Here is a 16,712-nt window from a genome sequence, read left to right on the forward strand (position 1 = left end):
ACGTGACTTATTTAAACTAGGCACAGAGAAACTTTTTGCTATTCAATCAATATAAAGATGACTAAGTAAAAGGACTGTTGAATTCCAAACATTTCATTTAGCCTCTTTCTCTAAGGGTCATGGGTGTTACATGTATGTTAGGACGGGGTTAAAGTTGCGGGATGAATAACTGAACAGATCACATATATACCTTTACAATATGTGATTTGGTGTTGTTAATTTTTCTTTTTATCTTTTTAGTTGGTAGGTTGGATAATTTAATTAGTGTATTATATCTCTATAATATCTTTTACATCTCTAAACACCTTCCGTCGTATTGCTCAAATTATATAAAAGCACACAATTTTATGGCATAGTCAAATGCATGGTTGATGAGAGTACTTCTACCATACCATAAAATTAATGACTTTAAGGCCAGCATATTTGCTAGCCAAGGGTTTTCGGTCCACTTCGCTCCTGATAAACCTAATGAGATCTGCCAAGGGTTTATGGGGAGCTGAGTGGATTGAAAATCCTTAGCTAGCGAAGATATTAGGTCATAGTCCTTAAGTTGGAGAGACCGATCTGCATGTTAAATTAATCATTTACTGGATATGCATTGATCATTTTTTTTTATAATTGACATTCCGTCTGTTCACTGTGCGATGATTACCAATTGCATGTACACCTTTTTAGCTTGATAAATGTGAAGCTTTTAACTGGTTTAACACACGTGTATCATCAGTGTGTCTCGGTTTCTAGTTTTGCTATACTAATTGCTAGCCAAGAAAATAAAAATATTGCCGTGATATACTTTTGACTCATGCTTAATTATAGTGTGCTATAGTGACAAGGAAAGGAATGTGAATAATGACTGTACTGTGATTTTTTGTTACTTGAATACATGTACCTAGTAAAGTACACAATATGTAGATTACATGCACTGAGTACTTATGGTTTTTATTATATTTTTTTTATATGATTATGTAAATGTATATTTAACTGTGCCAAATGTTGTCAAGTACACGGGAATGCTTGTTGTTACACATTGTCCAATCCGTTGTTCTTAGATATGCATAGATTGACCGTACTGTTTCTCATTTTTATTTCCAATTGCTTAAAACTACTGAAATGCATAATGTTGATCTGTTGAACTTTTATTACGGTCTTAATTATGCACATGCATTGTCTAATGAATACTAGGTACGCATATATTCATGAAACAGTTCAGATTTGTCAATAAATGGAAATATTATCCATTAAATTACACAATTAACTAACAATCACCATAAATCACATTTAACCCATTGAACCCCTTTTGTTTTTTTCGAAAGTCACCTGGAACGCATCTCAAGTTTCCTTAAAAATTCCGATATAAACTCTTATAAATTATGTTCGTGTAATTAAAATACATGATACATTGTCAAGGTCTTGCGAAAGATGTTGTTTAACTCATTAAGTATTTTTAAAGATGTACAACAACAGTTGTTTAAGGGTCTAACTCCTTTGTTCTAATTGTTATAAAATGTTTCTGGATGAATTTGTAAATGTCTCGATGAACGTCCATGCATACCAATAACAACAACAGTTGTTTAAGGGTCTAACTCTTTTGTCCTAATTGTTATAAAATGTTTCTGGATGAATTTGTATATGTCTCGATGAACGTTCATGCATACCAATACACTTTATCACATTAAAAAACGCCACTTGTAGCTTATTTTTGTTTAGAATATATCAAATATATAATAAAAAAAAAACATATGTAATAAAGAAATTTTGATGCACAGGATGAAACTGTCAGTACTGTCACATAGAGACGGGCTATAGCCAGTGTTGTAAACCTGGGTACCAAGGTCATCACTGTGAAGTAGGTAAGAAATAGTTTCAATAGACAAAAATTCCTTGTACGTGTACATGACTGCATACGACTCCGTTACGTATTGGCTACCATTACACAGCTTTGGTAGAACTTATTTAATTTGAATATATTTTTTTTTTAAATTCTAAAACAATTATACAAAACAAGTAAAATGTGCAATTTATTTTTAATTGTATATAAAAAAAAAAGATTATTAACATGTGTGTACTTATGAATATAACAAATTTAAAAACATTGAAATCGTTTATTTTAGAACCCATTTGATTCTATATAAAATAAATTGCTTTGCTTATTAGTTCCTGCATTGACTTTGAAAAGTGTCACAAATGTTTTTAAAAAAGTATTGTTAGTGTGTCGTCAGGTAAAAAAAAAAATCTTTCTACAGCAAATGAGGGTTTAATCAAATTTACGACTATGAAGGATTTTTATTTATGTCCCAGTAAAGTCCAGTAAAGTCCGTTCATAAACCTAAAGAACGTTATTACCGTGTAGAACGAACACGACTCTAAATAATGTACGACTCTAACAAAGTAAATGTAAAACTTCGCTAATGATGAAATTTAAACGCAATGTTTCATTCCTGTAACGAATATTGTACACTGCATATTTATTTTAAGACACATGGAATTTAAAGATTTGTTGACTGCTCTAATGTTTATCAAATGGAATGTTCGCTGCCTTACACGATAAAAAAAAGAACAAGTCACCTATCTTGGACTTTGCGTTTAAGTCTTGTTCATACATGTAGTTCCCTACCATAAACTACATCTAATTTTAGGAGTGTTTAAAAAAAAATCGATAATCGTCAAAATCCAGAAGTTCTCGTCAATGGACTGCCAAAATAAAACAAACTGTTCGGGAAATATAATTGTTTCTAATTTTGATTTGTCAGAGGTGTATTTTGTAGCATTTTGTAGTATGATGCAGCGTGGTGAAAATAAAAAAAAAGTTCAAATCCTTGTTTTGCCAATGAACTTTATATTTGTAAATAACTGTCTTATCGATTATAATACGTACGACAGTTTGAAATACTGTCATCTGACAGTGTAAGAACCAATTCACTGTGATATTTCTTACAAATTCGTTATTGAAATTTTACGAATAACGGCTATAGAACGAGTTTGTCTCTATCAGTTAATACATTTTATGCCGGTATAATTACTCAACGCAGATGTCTTTTTTCTGATATTACAAACATTAGCCCTTTTTCAGTAAATTTGATGTATTTTAGCGTGTTATATAAAACAAAGTCAGTAGTCACTTCCATTTATGAGTTATGTACAATACATTGTTGCAGCAAACATGTACAACATTGTATTGGTTTGAAATTTCAGCAATCAAATTGTCTAGTTATACTTAGCAAGCCCAGTTTTTAACTCCAAAAACAGTATTTCCTCTTGTATAAAGAACTATGCAGCCCTTAAATTTGGTGGTTTTTTGGCATAATGTTAGAATTCTGACTGTGAAATCGTCTACAAAGGTCATCTAGTTTTTCAAACGTATGACATACATTACAGACGATGAGAATAGTGTAGTTCTTTATGCAGCATTATTTAGCTGTTGCAACCCGTAGTAAGCCTAGTTATTATGTTCATGGAGGTGGTGTGTTTGCACTATGTTGTTATAATCGATCAAAAAAAAAACATAATTGTCTAAATCAGATACAGGTGTTTATTGTGTCAAAATAACATTTTCTTATATTTTCATTAGCATGTCCACGTGGTTATTTTGGAAATAAATGTACTGAAAAATGCAATGACACATGTTCCGGATGTAATAATGTGAATGGCGTTTGCGACTCTGGATGCATCCCTGGCTGGAGAGGTTATCACTGCAACGAAGGTAGCGTTCATAACATTTGTTCATGCAGGATATATGTATACCAATATCTAAAATAACTTTAACACTGATTCATAAAGAAATAATGCTGACGAAATTTAGGGTTTGTATTATTAAGGTAATCCATAAATAACTAAGGCGAATTCAACAATTTTGATTGATCTATACTAAATCAAATACATATATTAACGTCATTATGAGACTGACATAAACCAGATCGAGTACATGTATGAAATGAACTTATTGAGCTTTTGCACTTCAATTTTTTTAAAGAGTTGTCTGCCCCCATACACAATTTTTAAACACAACTGTCTGAAAATATGTATGGTGTAAACTATGAATTCTTTTAGCATATTCGAAATAAGGGAAAGCTTTTGCAACGTTTTACCAAAGAAAATGTGAGAAAATTGTTTGTACTAAAGAGATATATTAAAATGCATTTCTCAAATAGACTTTAATATTACTTTAACATATGATAAATTTATTATCATTATTTTTTTTTATTTCAAAAGTGAATCTTTATTATTTAATTAACTCATAAAAATCACACTAAGAGTTTAGAGATCAAACTTGCAATCTATTAGATATAAAATATGATAGTTATGGATGGACTACCTAAATGAGAAGAGGGTTGTCTAGTAAAGCCAATGCATTCTTTTTAAAGTGTTCATTTTAGGAAATAATGGTTGTTTATTGATTTGGTTTATGGAAAAAAATTGTTAATAGTAGAAGAAAAAAAAGCTAAAGATTTAGGTTTTTGTTTATTTTGTTTGGCTAATATATGTAAAACATTCAACACACTGCTTACCAAATATTTTTTTTTGTAATTATGAATATGAGACACAGCACTGTGATGGACATGTGTAAATTATATTAAAGAATGTGATAAAAGATCGTATGGTATTGGATGTAATGAAACATGTGGACACTGTCGTGATGTAAGCCAATGTTCCCATATCAATGGGACATGCTTAACTGGATGTGAAGCTGGTTTTAAAGATGACGTTTGTAAAACAGGTAAGGAAACAAAAACCAGGTACAGGCAGAGGAACAAAATCCTTCTATTTTTTTCTTATCTCCTAGTTATTTAGTTGTTACATGTAACATGTACATGTTAAGGCATGACAACATGTAACTGTTGCAATGATATACAGAGAAGTGCATTAATTTTAAGGTAGTATTTTATATCATTCTCAAAATATTATGTCGGAGTCATTTCATATCATTTCAAAGATTGTGACAGTGGTTCATACGGTGTTGACTGCAACGAAATTTGTGGAAACTGTCTCAATGAAAGTCAATGTTCTAATATCAATGGTACATGCTTCACTGGATGCAATGCTGGCTACGAAGGAGACTTGTGTAAAACACGTGAGTAGAAAGTTATCAGGACAACTAGTTAGATATGCAGCAGATAGTTAGGAGAGGGATGATAAGTTATTGAAAATGCAGAGATGTATAATGTGAATTACATTTGCCATAAGTATTATAACATATTTAGTAAGCTCGTTTAAAACCAAAATAAACAGAGAAGTAAATTTTCGTTCAGATCTATAGGAATGATAATATAACAAAATTCAAAGTGAATTGAGAAAAAGTAATATAAAAAAAAGTAAGTAATGAACACATGACTTGTAAATAATCAGGTGCCAACAGAATAATCGTTAACATATGAACTTGAGGAATCGGTTATTTTCGATCCAATTATATATTTTTTTTAATCAAACCAAGTGCCATTGTTAAAGGATTTTTATATTTGTTTAATTGAAAGCTATCATGTATTTTTACTCAAAACAAAAAAAGAAACATAAAACAAAAGGAATCATGCTGTATGTCAACGTTATGTAAGAATTATACTAAAACGCATGATAGTAACATTTTGCAATTTTACGAGGAAAAATGACGTTCATTAATGTTAATGTTTAGATTTGTTATGACTGTAAGACAATACTGATGCAAGTCAATGCAATTAGTGTTACTGCATTAACCAGTGCTAAACAGCAGCATCTGTTTGGCATTCGTTGTATCTATAATCGTTTTAGAATGCAATGGAGGATCTTATGGATATGAATGCAATGAAACATGCGGCCACTGTAGAAACAAAAGCTATTGCTTTCCGATTAATGGTACTTGCTTAACTGGATGTGATGCTGACTATGAAGGAGCCTTATGTAAAACACGTGAGTAGGCAATTTTGAGACATATAATTCAATTAACAGAGGTGTTCTTTTGTTGCAACATTTTCAGATCTTGTTATCAGTATTAAAGCAAAAATACTATATATATTTGTGTTTGTCGAAATATATTTCATGTATGGGAATGCATATGTTAATTTCTAATTACGGTTAGAAACAAAGGTGCATACTAGACACAAGTGAGTAGAATAAAAAGTGATTACATCATAATAAATTCTTTGATTAAAGAAACAATAGTGCATGTATTATATGTCTTTCTTTAGTTTGAAGGGGCAAATTTTGATATCAGTAATATTTAAAAAGAAGACAAAATTATATGTTATATTTACTATTTTTCCCCAAGAGAATCTATATATCTCAACGTGATTTTAACTACAAAATCAGTAAAACAGTGGGTTTTTTTCTTATTGCGTCAAAGAATGCATGACTTATCTTTTGATTCAAGTGCCACATTATAAAGTTCAAGTGTATTTAAGATTTATTCAATGTATTTGAAATCATGTTTTTACCCGCTAGTTTGAACGCATCAAGCTTTAAAAATACTAGGTCAATCCAAGCCACCACTCAAAGATGGTATGTATCATAAACGTATTTCAAACAACAAATTTAATAAAATTACAGCGAATTTCTATGCGCGTTAAAATTGGTTTACAATGAACCGAGCAAAAAACGTGAAAAAGAAGGCTTGAGAAAAAGTTGAAATAACAAGGCAAGGTAAGTTTAGATTAAAATATTGCAATGTATAAACTTGCGCTATTTTGTAAACTGCAAGAACAAATAATCATTAAAAAAATGTTATGCAAATTTGTTACAGCAGTCTTTCCTGTTGTTGACAGTCTCGATAAAAGATGTATGCTACCAACATCTTACAAAATTTTACAATTACAGCCATTTCTATATAAATTGTAAACTTTTAATCAAATATGTTTATGTTTCAGGATTTAAGTAATTAAATAATTTTACTGATGCATTAAATTAACTTTCCCTTGGAATTTTCCCTTGAAACTCTACGGCCAGTGCAAGAATGCTCACGATTTCCACGAGTCCAAAATCGTTTAACATTCGTTTGCATCTGTGGAGGACTAAAGTTTTAGGCCAGGAAGGTCAGTTGTTTATTGTACTTTTGCACCACCTTGCATTTCTCATGCGCTTCATTTTACTTAAGTGGGATTTTTGATTTATTTGGCATTCATCGAGAAAAGTTTTTTTTATTTGCAGATAAAACATTCTTTTCTTGATGGTGGGCGATAAACAACGTACAATTCTACATGAAGTATATTTTAACTTAATTTGCAGAGGAGGATGTAAAACATGATGGGATTTATATCTCTAAATTTTATTCTACCACTTTAGAATTAATCAGCATATCTTGATGTTAAGTGCATAATACAAAAATGAGCGATCCTGTTTTACTACAAATATTTATCATTTACCTATCATTAATCAAATACTATCTATGAAATTATCAATTTTTGAGATAACGGATAATTATGTAGTTCATATTTCCAGAATACCATTGGAAACGTTTGCCTCATAGAAATGGACAATTATAATCTTGGAATAAAAGGTCAATATATTACATAACTAAGCAGGTTGGGCACATGTACCCTATTGAGGAATGATTAGACTTAACGGGAACTATTCCCCGTTTCAGTAATAAAAACATTCCCGCAAGTGTGGGATTTTGAGGGTTTTTTTCCATTCACGTTTGGGTTTCAGTCAAATCCAGTATTAACAAACAAAATCTTTTCAGCAATTTCTTACGGTAGCCTCTACGGATACTATTGTGGTTATTCTGTACACATATTTAGTCGTACATAGAATTATAATGTTCAATAATTTGTTCATTTTTTTATTAAAATATGGAACAGTAATTTCTGTTAATCATTGTTTGGTTTTGGATTGAAGTTTCGTCTATAAAAACATAGTTTAATTTAAATATCATTTTCTTTTAAATTTTAGTTAACGATATGTGTTAAAAGTATTGCTTGTTCAAGATTCCGTAGTTGTCAAGGTATCACCGAAATCAAAATATTTAATTCAAAATAAACATCGATTTCTGTATTTATTTTAATTTTTTTCTTAAATGGTCAAGTTGTGGCAACGCATTGAGCAAAACACTCTAAAATTTGGGGGGTTTTAGGCAGTAAAAGCAAACTATCAATGGAAACTCTACGGCCAATGCAAGAATGCTCACGATTTCCACGAGTCCAAAATCGTTTAACATTCGTTTGCATCTGTGGAGGACTAAAGTTTTAGGCCAGGAAGGTCAGTTGTTTATTGTACTTTTGCACCACCTTGCATTTCTCATGCGCTTCATTTTACTTAAGTGGGATTTTTGATTTATTTGGCATTCATCGAGAAAATCACGCATTTGCGGGAATTTTTTTTATCACTGAAACGGGGAATAGTTCCCGTTTAGCGTAATCATTCCTCAATGCGGTAATTGTGCCCAATCTGTTAAGCCATACATAATCACAATAGGTATTGTTAAATAACTTCCTCATATTTGATTTGCTTTAAGGGAAAAGGCACTTAAAATTAAAAGTTCATCCAAAACGAGAAAGGTAAATAACTTCAAAAAAATGAAAACATACATATATTTTTGGAGTTCCTTAACTAAGAGCAGTTGATTTACAGCCCCTAAAATAATGCAAATGGAACACAAATTATTTTGTTTCATCTCGAATTTGCCTTAAAAGTAATTTCGTCATTCTTCTACAACAACATTTATCCTTTTGTTTAATAATATTTATTTTATTTGTTTCAGCTCAGAATGTGTTTTTTTAACGCTTTGATTTTTGTTTTCGTTAAAAATCTTATACTATTTTTACTGTTGCTCTAAAATTGGCGATACTTGATTTAAATGTTCATTATTTCAAACAAATTGAGGTAATCCACATACTTAACACTGGTTACCCATCCTTAATTAATTGTTTACTGGGTGTTAGCTATTTATATATTTGTGTAACATATCAATTATAAAAGGTATAAGAACTTCAAATTTTGATAGAATATGTCGATTTCTGCTTCGATTGCTGAGAAAGATTAACGCATGAATGCTGTTAACATTTAACGACGAACACGCTGATTGTGTTACTGTTTGATGTGTTTCATCGCTGTTATTTATGAGCGCTTATTTTTTAACTAGGCTATCAGTCGACATTTGGTATTATTATACCTTTATGTTAAATACTGAAATCTGATCGGTTTAGACGCAGTTTAAAATCCGTTCTATTACCCTCAGCGTTAGCAACATACTTAGCAACGGGTAACATAACGAATTGTTACATGAGCGTAAATTATGCGCGTACGGTTCGCCGTGGAATTTACGCCATTTCTATATAAAAGCAGTAGAAAAATCTCTAAAATTAAGACATTCAGTATAGTAAAATAAATAGTGCCTGTTTGGGAGGATAACAGTTGAAATTGTCACCCCTCGAAAACGCGAAGCGTCGGTTGACAATGGTCTCCTCGGGGTGTCAATTTCAACAGTTACCCTCCCAAACAAACAGGCACTATTCATATAAACGGATCTTCAGTTCAGTAAAAAATATGTTATATGGAAATTGCCTTGTTCAAATTTTTTATACTTTTTTTCTCTAACGCAACAAAGTTTGTGATTGCTGTGACCGTGTTCAGTTAATGTTAAAGGTTAGCCTTTTTTAAAGCAACAGTAAGCAATTTTGAATGCTTGCATGTAACTATATTAAACGTTCTAAAGGAATACACGTATAATTTTCCTTTCTTGTCGCTTAAGTTATATTTTATTAGTTCTAATGTATACAATGCAGGAAGTTCAAATTTCTATCGACCAGATTGTCCTCTTCATGTTAACGGAAAATTGCGCTCAAAGACACTTGTGTACACTCTAGTCACAAGTTATTTCTTCTTTCGTGACTTCCCTGGCATGCTGTGATACGTGCATTACACGTTACTGTTTCCATTTAGTGCTGTTCCTAATATGAAATGTTGTAACCACAAATAGCGATTTCAGGAAAACCAAATCAAGTACAGTTTAAAGTATATCGTAATCAAGCTGTACGCTAGAAATACATATTATTATAAATGTTACTATTGGTTTTCATTTTTTTTTATTCATGGTGCCTTTTATGAGACAACAGTTAAAAAATTGAATATTTGAGTCAAAATATAAATATCTTAATTCCATACGTGTGATGTATACTACCCGTGAGATGAACATTTGGTTTAAACGGTTGGTGCTTTATCAGATACTTCTGATCAGCACTATTTTAGACACAGCCTATTGCTTCAATGCTTCAGTGACCTTGTTTTTGAAGATGTTCCTGTAAAATCCACATCACTATTTCTATCACCGCAAAATTGTATATTTGTTTTATCCAACACGTTGAAATGATTATAAAGTATAAGTATACTATAAGTATAAAAGTATATATTTACTCAAATACGCTTGGCGTGCTGAACATAAAGAAAATATCTGCATCGATATTAGAACAAATTGAACGATTGAATAGATGCAAATATTCTTGGATTCAGATGGTGATTGCTTATGTTAAAAAATGAAACCCTCTGATTTTATAGTTAACAGTAATATATTATAAACAGGAATTAAAAATAATTATCATGATTAAATCTAACGTAGTTATATGAACAACGATCATTTCATCTTCCTTAACTCACTAACAATTTGCAATTTGCTTACAGAGAGACCAGGTGTCGTATAAATGTAAATATATGTAGACGTTGCTTAAAGGAACGCTCATAAGCCATTACAATATACAGAAAACGAGAGGAATCTCATAGTAAGTTTCTTTAAAAACAGAAAATTATACATAATATACATTGAAAAAAAAATGCAAAAAGCAAATGATATGGAACTTTTGTGAAGAAATTGATATACATGTAAATTGTGTACTAGGTGAATAATATTATATAAATTTATAAGCTTTTTAAGTATACACGTGGGTATTTTTTTCTCATGTTTAATTAGTGTACGAATGGTATTATTCTAATGATATATATTTACAAAGGTCCAAACCAGATAGAAAGACCAGAGTCACAATTCCTCAACAAAACCCGAGGAAGACTGGATTGAAAATGCTCGGAGCAGAGAGATTCATTATGACGATATATCCAAATATTGCGTTGATCTAGGGACATTTAAGGAAACCATTAACACACGATGCATGCATTTAATATGATATGCGATCTTTTTTTGCTAAAATTCAAGAGTCTTGTTCGAGCCGTTGCTTGGTTATAAAAATGTTAACTCTGCATTTCATCATAAAACGGTTTTGTATGATCCTAAGAGCTATATGTTGAAGAATCCTTCTAAATACTTAAGATTATCTGAAACCTATAACAGGAACAATGGATAAATGGTGTTCAACATTTCTTTAAAACCAAACTCTATCTATTTCACACCTGTATTCTTATAGAAAAGAAAAACTTTTATTTTTTATTGAATTAAAATGTTAGTGAGATATAAAGATATCTAGACAATGGATTCAACAGGGAATCAATTGTGAAAGCGTTTGCATATATTTTAAAAGAAAACACATTTAAGAGAATAATTTTAATTTCCAAAACCTTAAGATGATTTACTTTAATACTTAATGACCACACCATGATATAGGTTTATTCTGTCCATGTCACATTTTACAGCATTGTATTTCGTTATTGCTTATCAATGTATTTATTTAATGCAATACGTTCTTGGTGAGTTTTTTTATGTTAAAAAAAACCAAAAAAACCAAACAATCAAACAAACTCTTACTAAATGAATGGATTATAAACCTCATCCAAAATATGTTAATTTAAATACATTCAGGAAATGTTGAGTAGATAATCAACTGGCTTATTAATGTGAAGGAGAGCCACAGGCTCAACAATTAAAAACTATGATAAAAAGAACAACAGTTTGTTACATGTACCACATTGGATACATTTTACTTAAGGAAATAATAAGCTTGAAGTCCTTATAATGAGTTGACATTTGTTTAGATCCGAAGCAAAAAAAATAGACTTTGTTTTTAAAAGAATAGATGAAAAGGAAATCGTGACAATGTGTGTATGACTAGATTGAATTTAACAAAAGACAGTTGGTGAACATTTAATGTGTAATGATTGCTTTTAAAACTAGATCCTACATTATAAAGAACGTGTTTTACAAGTTTTAATTTTTTTAAATTTCTTTTTTTGTTTGTATGTTAGTTTTTTGTTTTTGTTTTTGTTTTTAGCTTTGTTACCCATTCAATACCTTAAACACTGTTTTACTTTGTTATTGATTCGTGCCAGTTTTGCTGTGCGTATTTTGAACAGATTGCCTTGTTTATGAAATCAGTTGCCATTTTTTTCTAATTAGAAGCGAAAAAAAATGATTTTAAAAGAAAGGATGAAAAGGAAACTGTGACAATGTATGAATTATTGCAAGACTATATTTGATCGGATAAAAGACAGTTGATGGACATTTAATATGTAAATAGTTTTTTTTTTCTAATTGAACCAGTTGGATAGACTCTACATTTTAACAGTTCAAGGGTTGTTCGATATGAAATGTGTAGTGAAACACAGCTCGATAACACTTTGTTCTCTTACAGTAAATAGATCTTATAAATGCAATAATTTAACTTGTTAATTGATTCGTGTCATTTTTTTTTCTCTGTGTCTTTAAAACAAATCGGACCAATCCTCAATTAAGACTCAAAGCTCAATGACACTTCAAATAATCTTTAGATGAGGTTATATGCAAACGTATAAGTACATTTAAAAAATTATTGCTTATTTCCTTAAAACAATTGTTTATTTGGTCAATTATTGAAATTAATTGGTATTCTTCAATAAATATAGCACAACATAATACATTATTCGAGTCAAGTACTTTTTTAAAAAACCAAGTACATTAATTTTATGAAGTACGCTTACAACCAAGTAAAAACCAAATTAAGTTTAGCAAGATAATTAATTGCAGACCCTTGAACATTTCCAAGTGTCAATTAAGAGAGACTCTCAAATCTCAATACATATGTACATAATCCAAACACACAACTAACAAACACATTTGTTTCCTATTTATTCCTTTTAAAAGGAAAAGAAAACCACATGCACTTATTATGGGTGTATATAACATGTTTAAGGATTAATGAATAGGGTAGGTATAATTGCTTACGGGTAAACGTCCCAGAGTTCATCTTGTCTTCTGTTTTCATTTTAATATCAAGCAGTTGTGGCCATTATCGCCAATACATTCATAAAACTCATATACAGTATTTTTCGTGTGTATTTACTCTCTTTTGATATATATGTAAGCCGTGTTGTCTTTGATAAATGTCTCTTTATGAGGCATTGTATATAAAACAAAGTGCTTTATTTATTGTGTAGTAGTTTTGTTTTTTTTTGTTTTTGTTTTTTTTTTTATAATATTTATTATTCAGTTTTTATACAGATAACAATAATTCATAAACAATACAGGAATAAGTTAGGAAAACATAAATCTAGATTTGACGATTAATACATAGATATCTTGTACATTAAGTCGAATATATTTTGTTTTCAAACAATGAATATACATAAATTGGATAAATTGTATTTTAACAACCAATTGCATTGCATAAACATATGTATAATATAGAAGTACTCTGATACTATTTGATAATTATGGTCCACCAGGGTCCTTACAACACAAAAAGTCCAAACACTCCCCAGTGGACGATGCTACATGAGACTGTTTTCTCAAAGTAGCTAAATACTTTGTAGAATTACAAATTAAAAACGTGTAAGTACATGTATATATCACAATGTATCAGCAAATTTTGAGAAAAGACGTTGTTTGTCACATTTCATAAGACGTAACAGAGAAGAATATTGAATAAGAGCATTTTTGACACTTTTACACACATTTATTTCAGTTTCTTGCAGAGATTCAATTCTACAGTACATTTTGTATTTATATATTTTATAAGCAATGACAGAAATCAATAAATTCAACGACTCAATCTTGTCGTTTTGTTCTAAATAAAAGCCTAGAATAATATGTTTCCATTTTATGTCGAATAATAAAAAGGAACCTAATTTTCTCCAAATATGTTCAACATTTTTACATTCAAATAATAAATGTTTAGTGTTTTCAATTGTTTTGCATATATTACAGTTATCCCCCTTGTTCCTTAACCATTTACTTAAATATGCATTGTTGCAGAGAATATTATGGAGCATTTTGTAATTGAATTCAGCTATTTTATTGTCATTTATATCTTTGACTTTTCTCGTGTATATATTTTCCCATAGATTTGAATCCTTTATCGGTATTGCAAACTCTTGAGAAAGTTTAGTTTGATAACACGGTTTAACAAATTTCTTGTGTATTAAGTTTTTATAAAAGAATTGGCATTTTTTATTATTTAAGCATGACACCCCTGTTGCAAAATGAAATTTCCTTTCATTTTTTATGTTCAAATATTTAACATTTGTAAAATCATTTTTTTTACACAATGGTTTTATAACTGATAATAAAGTTTTATATTCACAAAGCCAGTTAGACTTTCTCTTAATAATAGTGGAAAGCACTTGTAGTGTTTTTATATTCCCGTTATCATCTATTAAGTCCTTTAAGTAAAGTATATTACTGTTGACCCAGTTTTTAAAAAATAATGTTTCTCCTTTTATTTTTATGTTGTTATTATTCCAAATGGGTTGTTTTAAAATATCGTTAGGTGATATGTTATCGAAGTTACACCTTTGTTTACATTCGTTAAATGAACTTAGAATTTGTTTGTAGAAAAGTGGAAGTTTGCCTATTCTATCCAGTGCATTTAAATTAGTTTCAGAAAACTGTAAGACGTAATGAAGATTTAAATTAGCTTTTTCCATAAAACTCTCAAGGATTTCAAATAGAGTGCCCTTAGAAGATAACAATCGCGGTATCCACGCTGCTTTTAGAACCTTGAACTTACTTTCAATATCTATAATTGATAAACCTCCATCTATTATATCGCCTATCAAGGTATTTCGTTTGATTCTTTCAGATTTGTCCCATATGAAATTAAATAAGAGTCTTTGGACCTTACAGATATATTCTTTATCTGGTATACACAATATAGATGCAATATAAACTAGTTTTGAAGTTGCTAATGTTTTGATTATACATGATTTACCAAACACCGTAAGTTTTCTACGTTTCCATGATTCAAATAACTTTTCCATGTCGTGATATATTTTCATCCAATTTTTATTGTAACATTCTTCTTTATCATGTCCTATATAAATACCTAAACACCTGACAGCTTTATTTGTTGCTTTAATGCCATTGATTTCATCATACATATCTTTAAGCCCCCCTAAAAGAATACATTCGGTCTTGTTTATGTTTATTTTTGATCCGGCATGATTGCAAAACTCGTTTATAATTTCCAAACTCAAATCTAAAGAATTCTCGTCTTTAAGAGCAAGTGTTAAGTCATCCGCATGTTGTATATTAATGATTTCCTTATCATTTATGCTGATCCCCGATATATTTTGTTCGTTTTTAATTTTTATGGACAAAATTTCGGCTACAAATAAAAATAATAAAGCAGATATTGGACATCCTTGTCTGATCCCTCTTGTCATACTACATGTTTTAGATAACCATCCATTATTTTTCATTTTAAATTTAGGGTTTTTATATAATATCTCTACCCATTTAAGAAATTGATCGCCAATATTAAATTTTTTCAGTGTTTCAAAAAGAAAGTTCCATTCTACCGAGTCAAAAGCCTTTTCAAAGTCAAGAAATAATAATATGCCGTTTTTGTTCTCCGAATCGCAATATTCAAATATATCTAATATTAGTCGAGCATTTTCACCTATGTATCTGCCTTTAACATAAGCCGTTTGACTTTTATTAATTGTGTTTGCTAATATTTTTTGTAATCTTTTAGCTAAAACACAAGCTATAATTTTATAATCTGTATTTGTTAAACTAATTGGTCTATAATTTTTTAACAATTGTTTTTCGCCTTTCTTGTATATTAGTGATATCACAGAGAGCCTTTGAGATTCAGACATTTCTTTTTGTTTAAAAACTTCTTTAAGTGCGGCGTAGAAAATTGGTCCAATAATGTTCCAAAAACATTGGTAGAATTCACAGGGTATACCATCTAAGCCAGGAGATTTTTCTCCTTTCATATCAAGTACGGCGTTTTTGCATTCTTCGAAAGTTGGGAATTCATCTAACATCAATTTGTCTTTCTCGTTCAACATTGGTACCTCTATATTGTCTAGATAAGTCAAAATCTTGTCGGTTGGAATATTTGTGGTTTTAAACAGATTCGTATAGTAATTAATCATTTCTCCGATTATTGAATTTGTGGTATTTATCATATCTCCATTTGATGTTTTTAGTTCTTTGATTATATTAGATGTTTGATTTTGTTTTTCAAGATTAAGGAAATATTTTGTGTTTTTTTCGCCACTTTCTATCCATTTTGCTTTTGATCGTATTTGTGCCCCCTTAATTTTTTTGTCATAAAGCTCATTCAAAGTGGTATAAAGTGCTTTCAGTTTACCATAATCAATATTGTTACACTGGCTATTCTCAATCGTTTCTATTTCTCTTTCAATTAAGATGATTTTTTGTCTCATATTTTTCCGTTTATTTTTTGCATAAAGTATTGAAAATTCCTTAACTTTGCGTTTAAAAAGTTCCCATTTATCTATTGGATTTTGCACTTGATCTACTTCATCAACTAATTTTGCAATATAATCTTTGTATTCCTTATTTTCTAGATACGAAATATTTAATTTCCAATAATTCGGACCTCTGGAATTTTCAGAGATATTAAAATACATTTTTAAATATC

The 16,712-nt window shown here is 30.0% G+C and overlaps 1 protein-coding gene and 1 long non-coding RNA gene across 2 annotated transcripts in view; both read left to right on the plus strand.

Annotated features, from left to right (window-relative positions):
• The window catches only part of LOC128170798 (multiple epidermal growth factor-like domains protein 10), a 153,134-nt gene that overhangs the window by 41,654 nt on the left and 94,768 nt on the right, over positions 1 to 16,712 (plus strand). The window contains exons 10-12 of the mRNA XM_052836563.1: positions 4,577 to 4,714; positions 4,931 to 5,068; positions 5,740 to 5,877. Coding sequence (XP_052692523.1) covers positions 4,577 to 4,714; positions 4,931 to 5,068; positions 5,740 to 5,877 — 414 coding nt within the window. The remainder of the gene's footprint in view (positions 1 to 4,576; positions 4,715 to 4,930; positions 5,069 to 5,739; positions 5,878 to 16,712) is intronic.
• Positions 7,117 to 12,388, plus strand: LOC128170824 (uncharacterized). The gene is made up of 3 exons (XR_008241913.1): positions 7,117 to 7,459; positions 10,579 to 10,676; positions 10,905 to 12,388. It is a non-coding gene; the product is annotated as an uncharacterized LOC128170824 (long non-coding RNA).

The sequence above is a fragment of the Crassostrea angulata genome, chromosome 2 (assembly GCF_025612915.1).
Source record: "Crassostrea angulata isolate pt1a10 chromosome 2, ASM2561291v2, whole genome shotgun sequence".
Taxonomy (NCBI): Eukaryota; Metazoa; Mollusca; class Bivalvia; order Ostreida; family Ostreidae; genus Magallana; species Magallana angulata.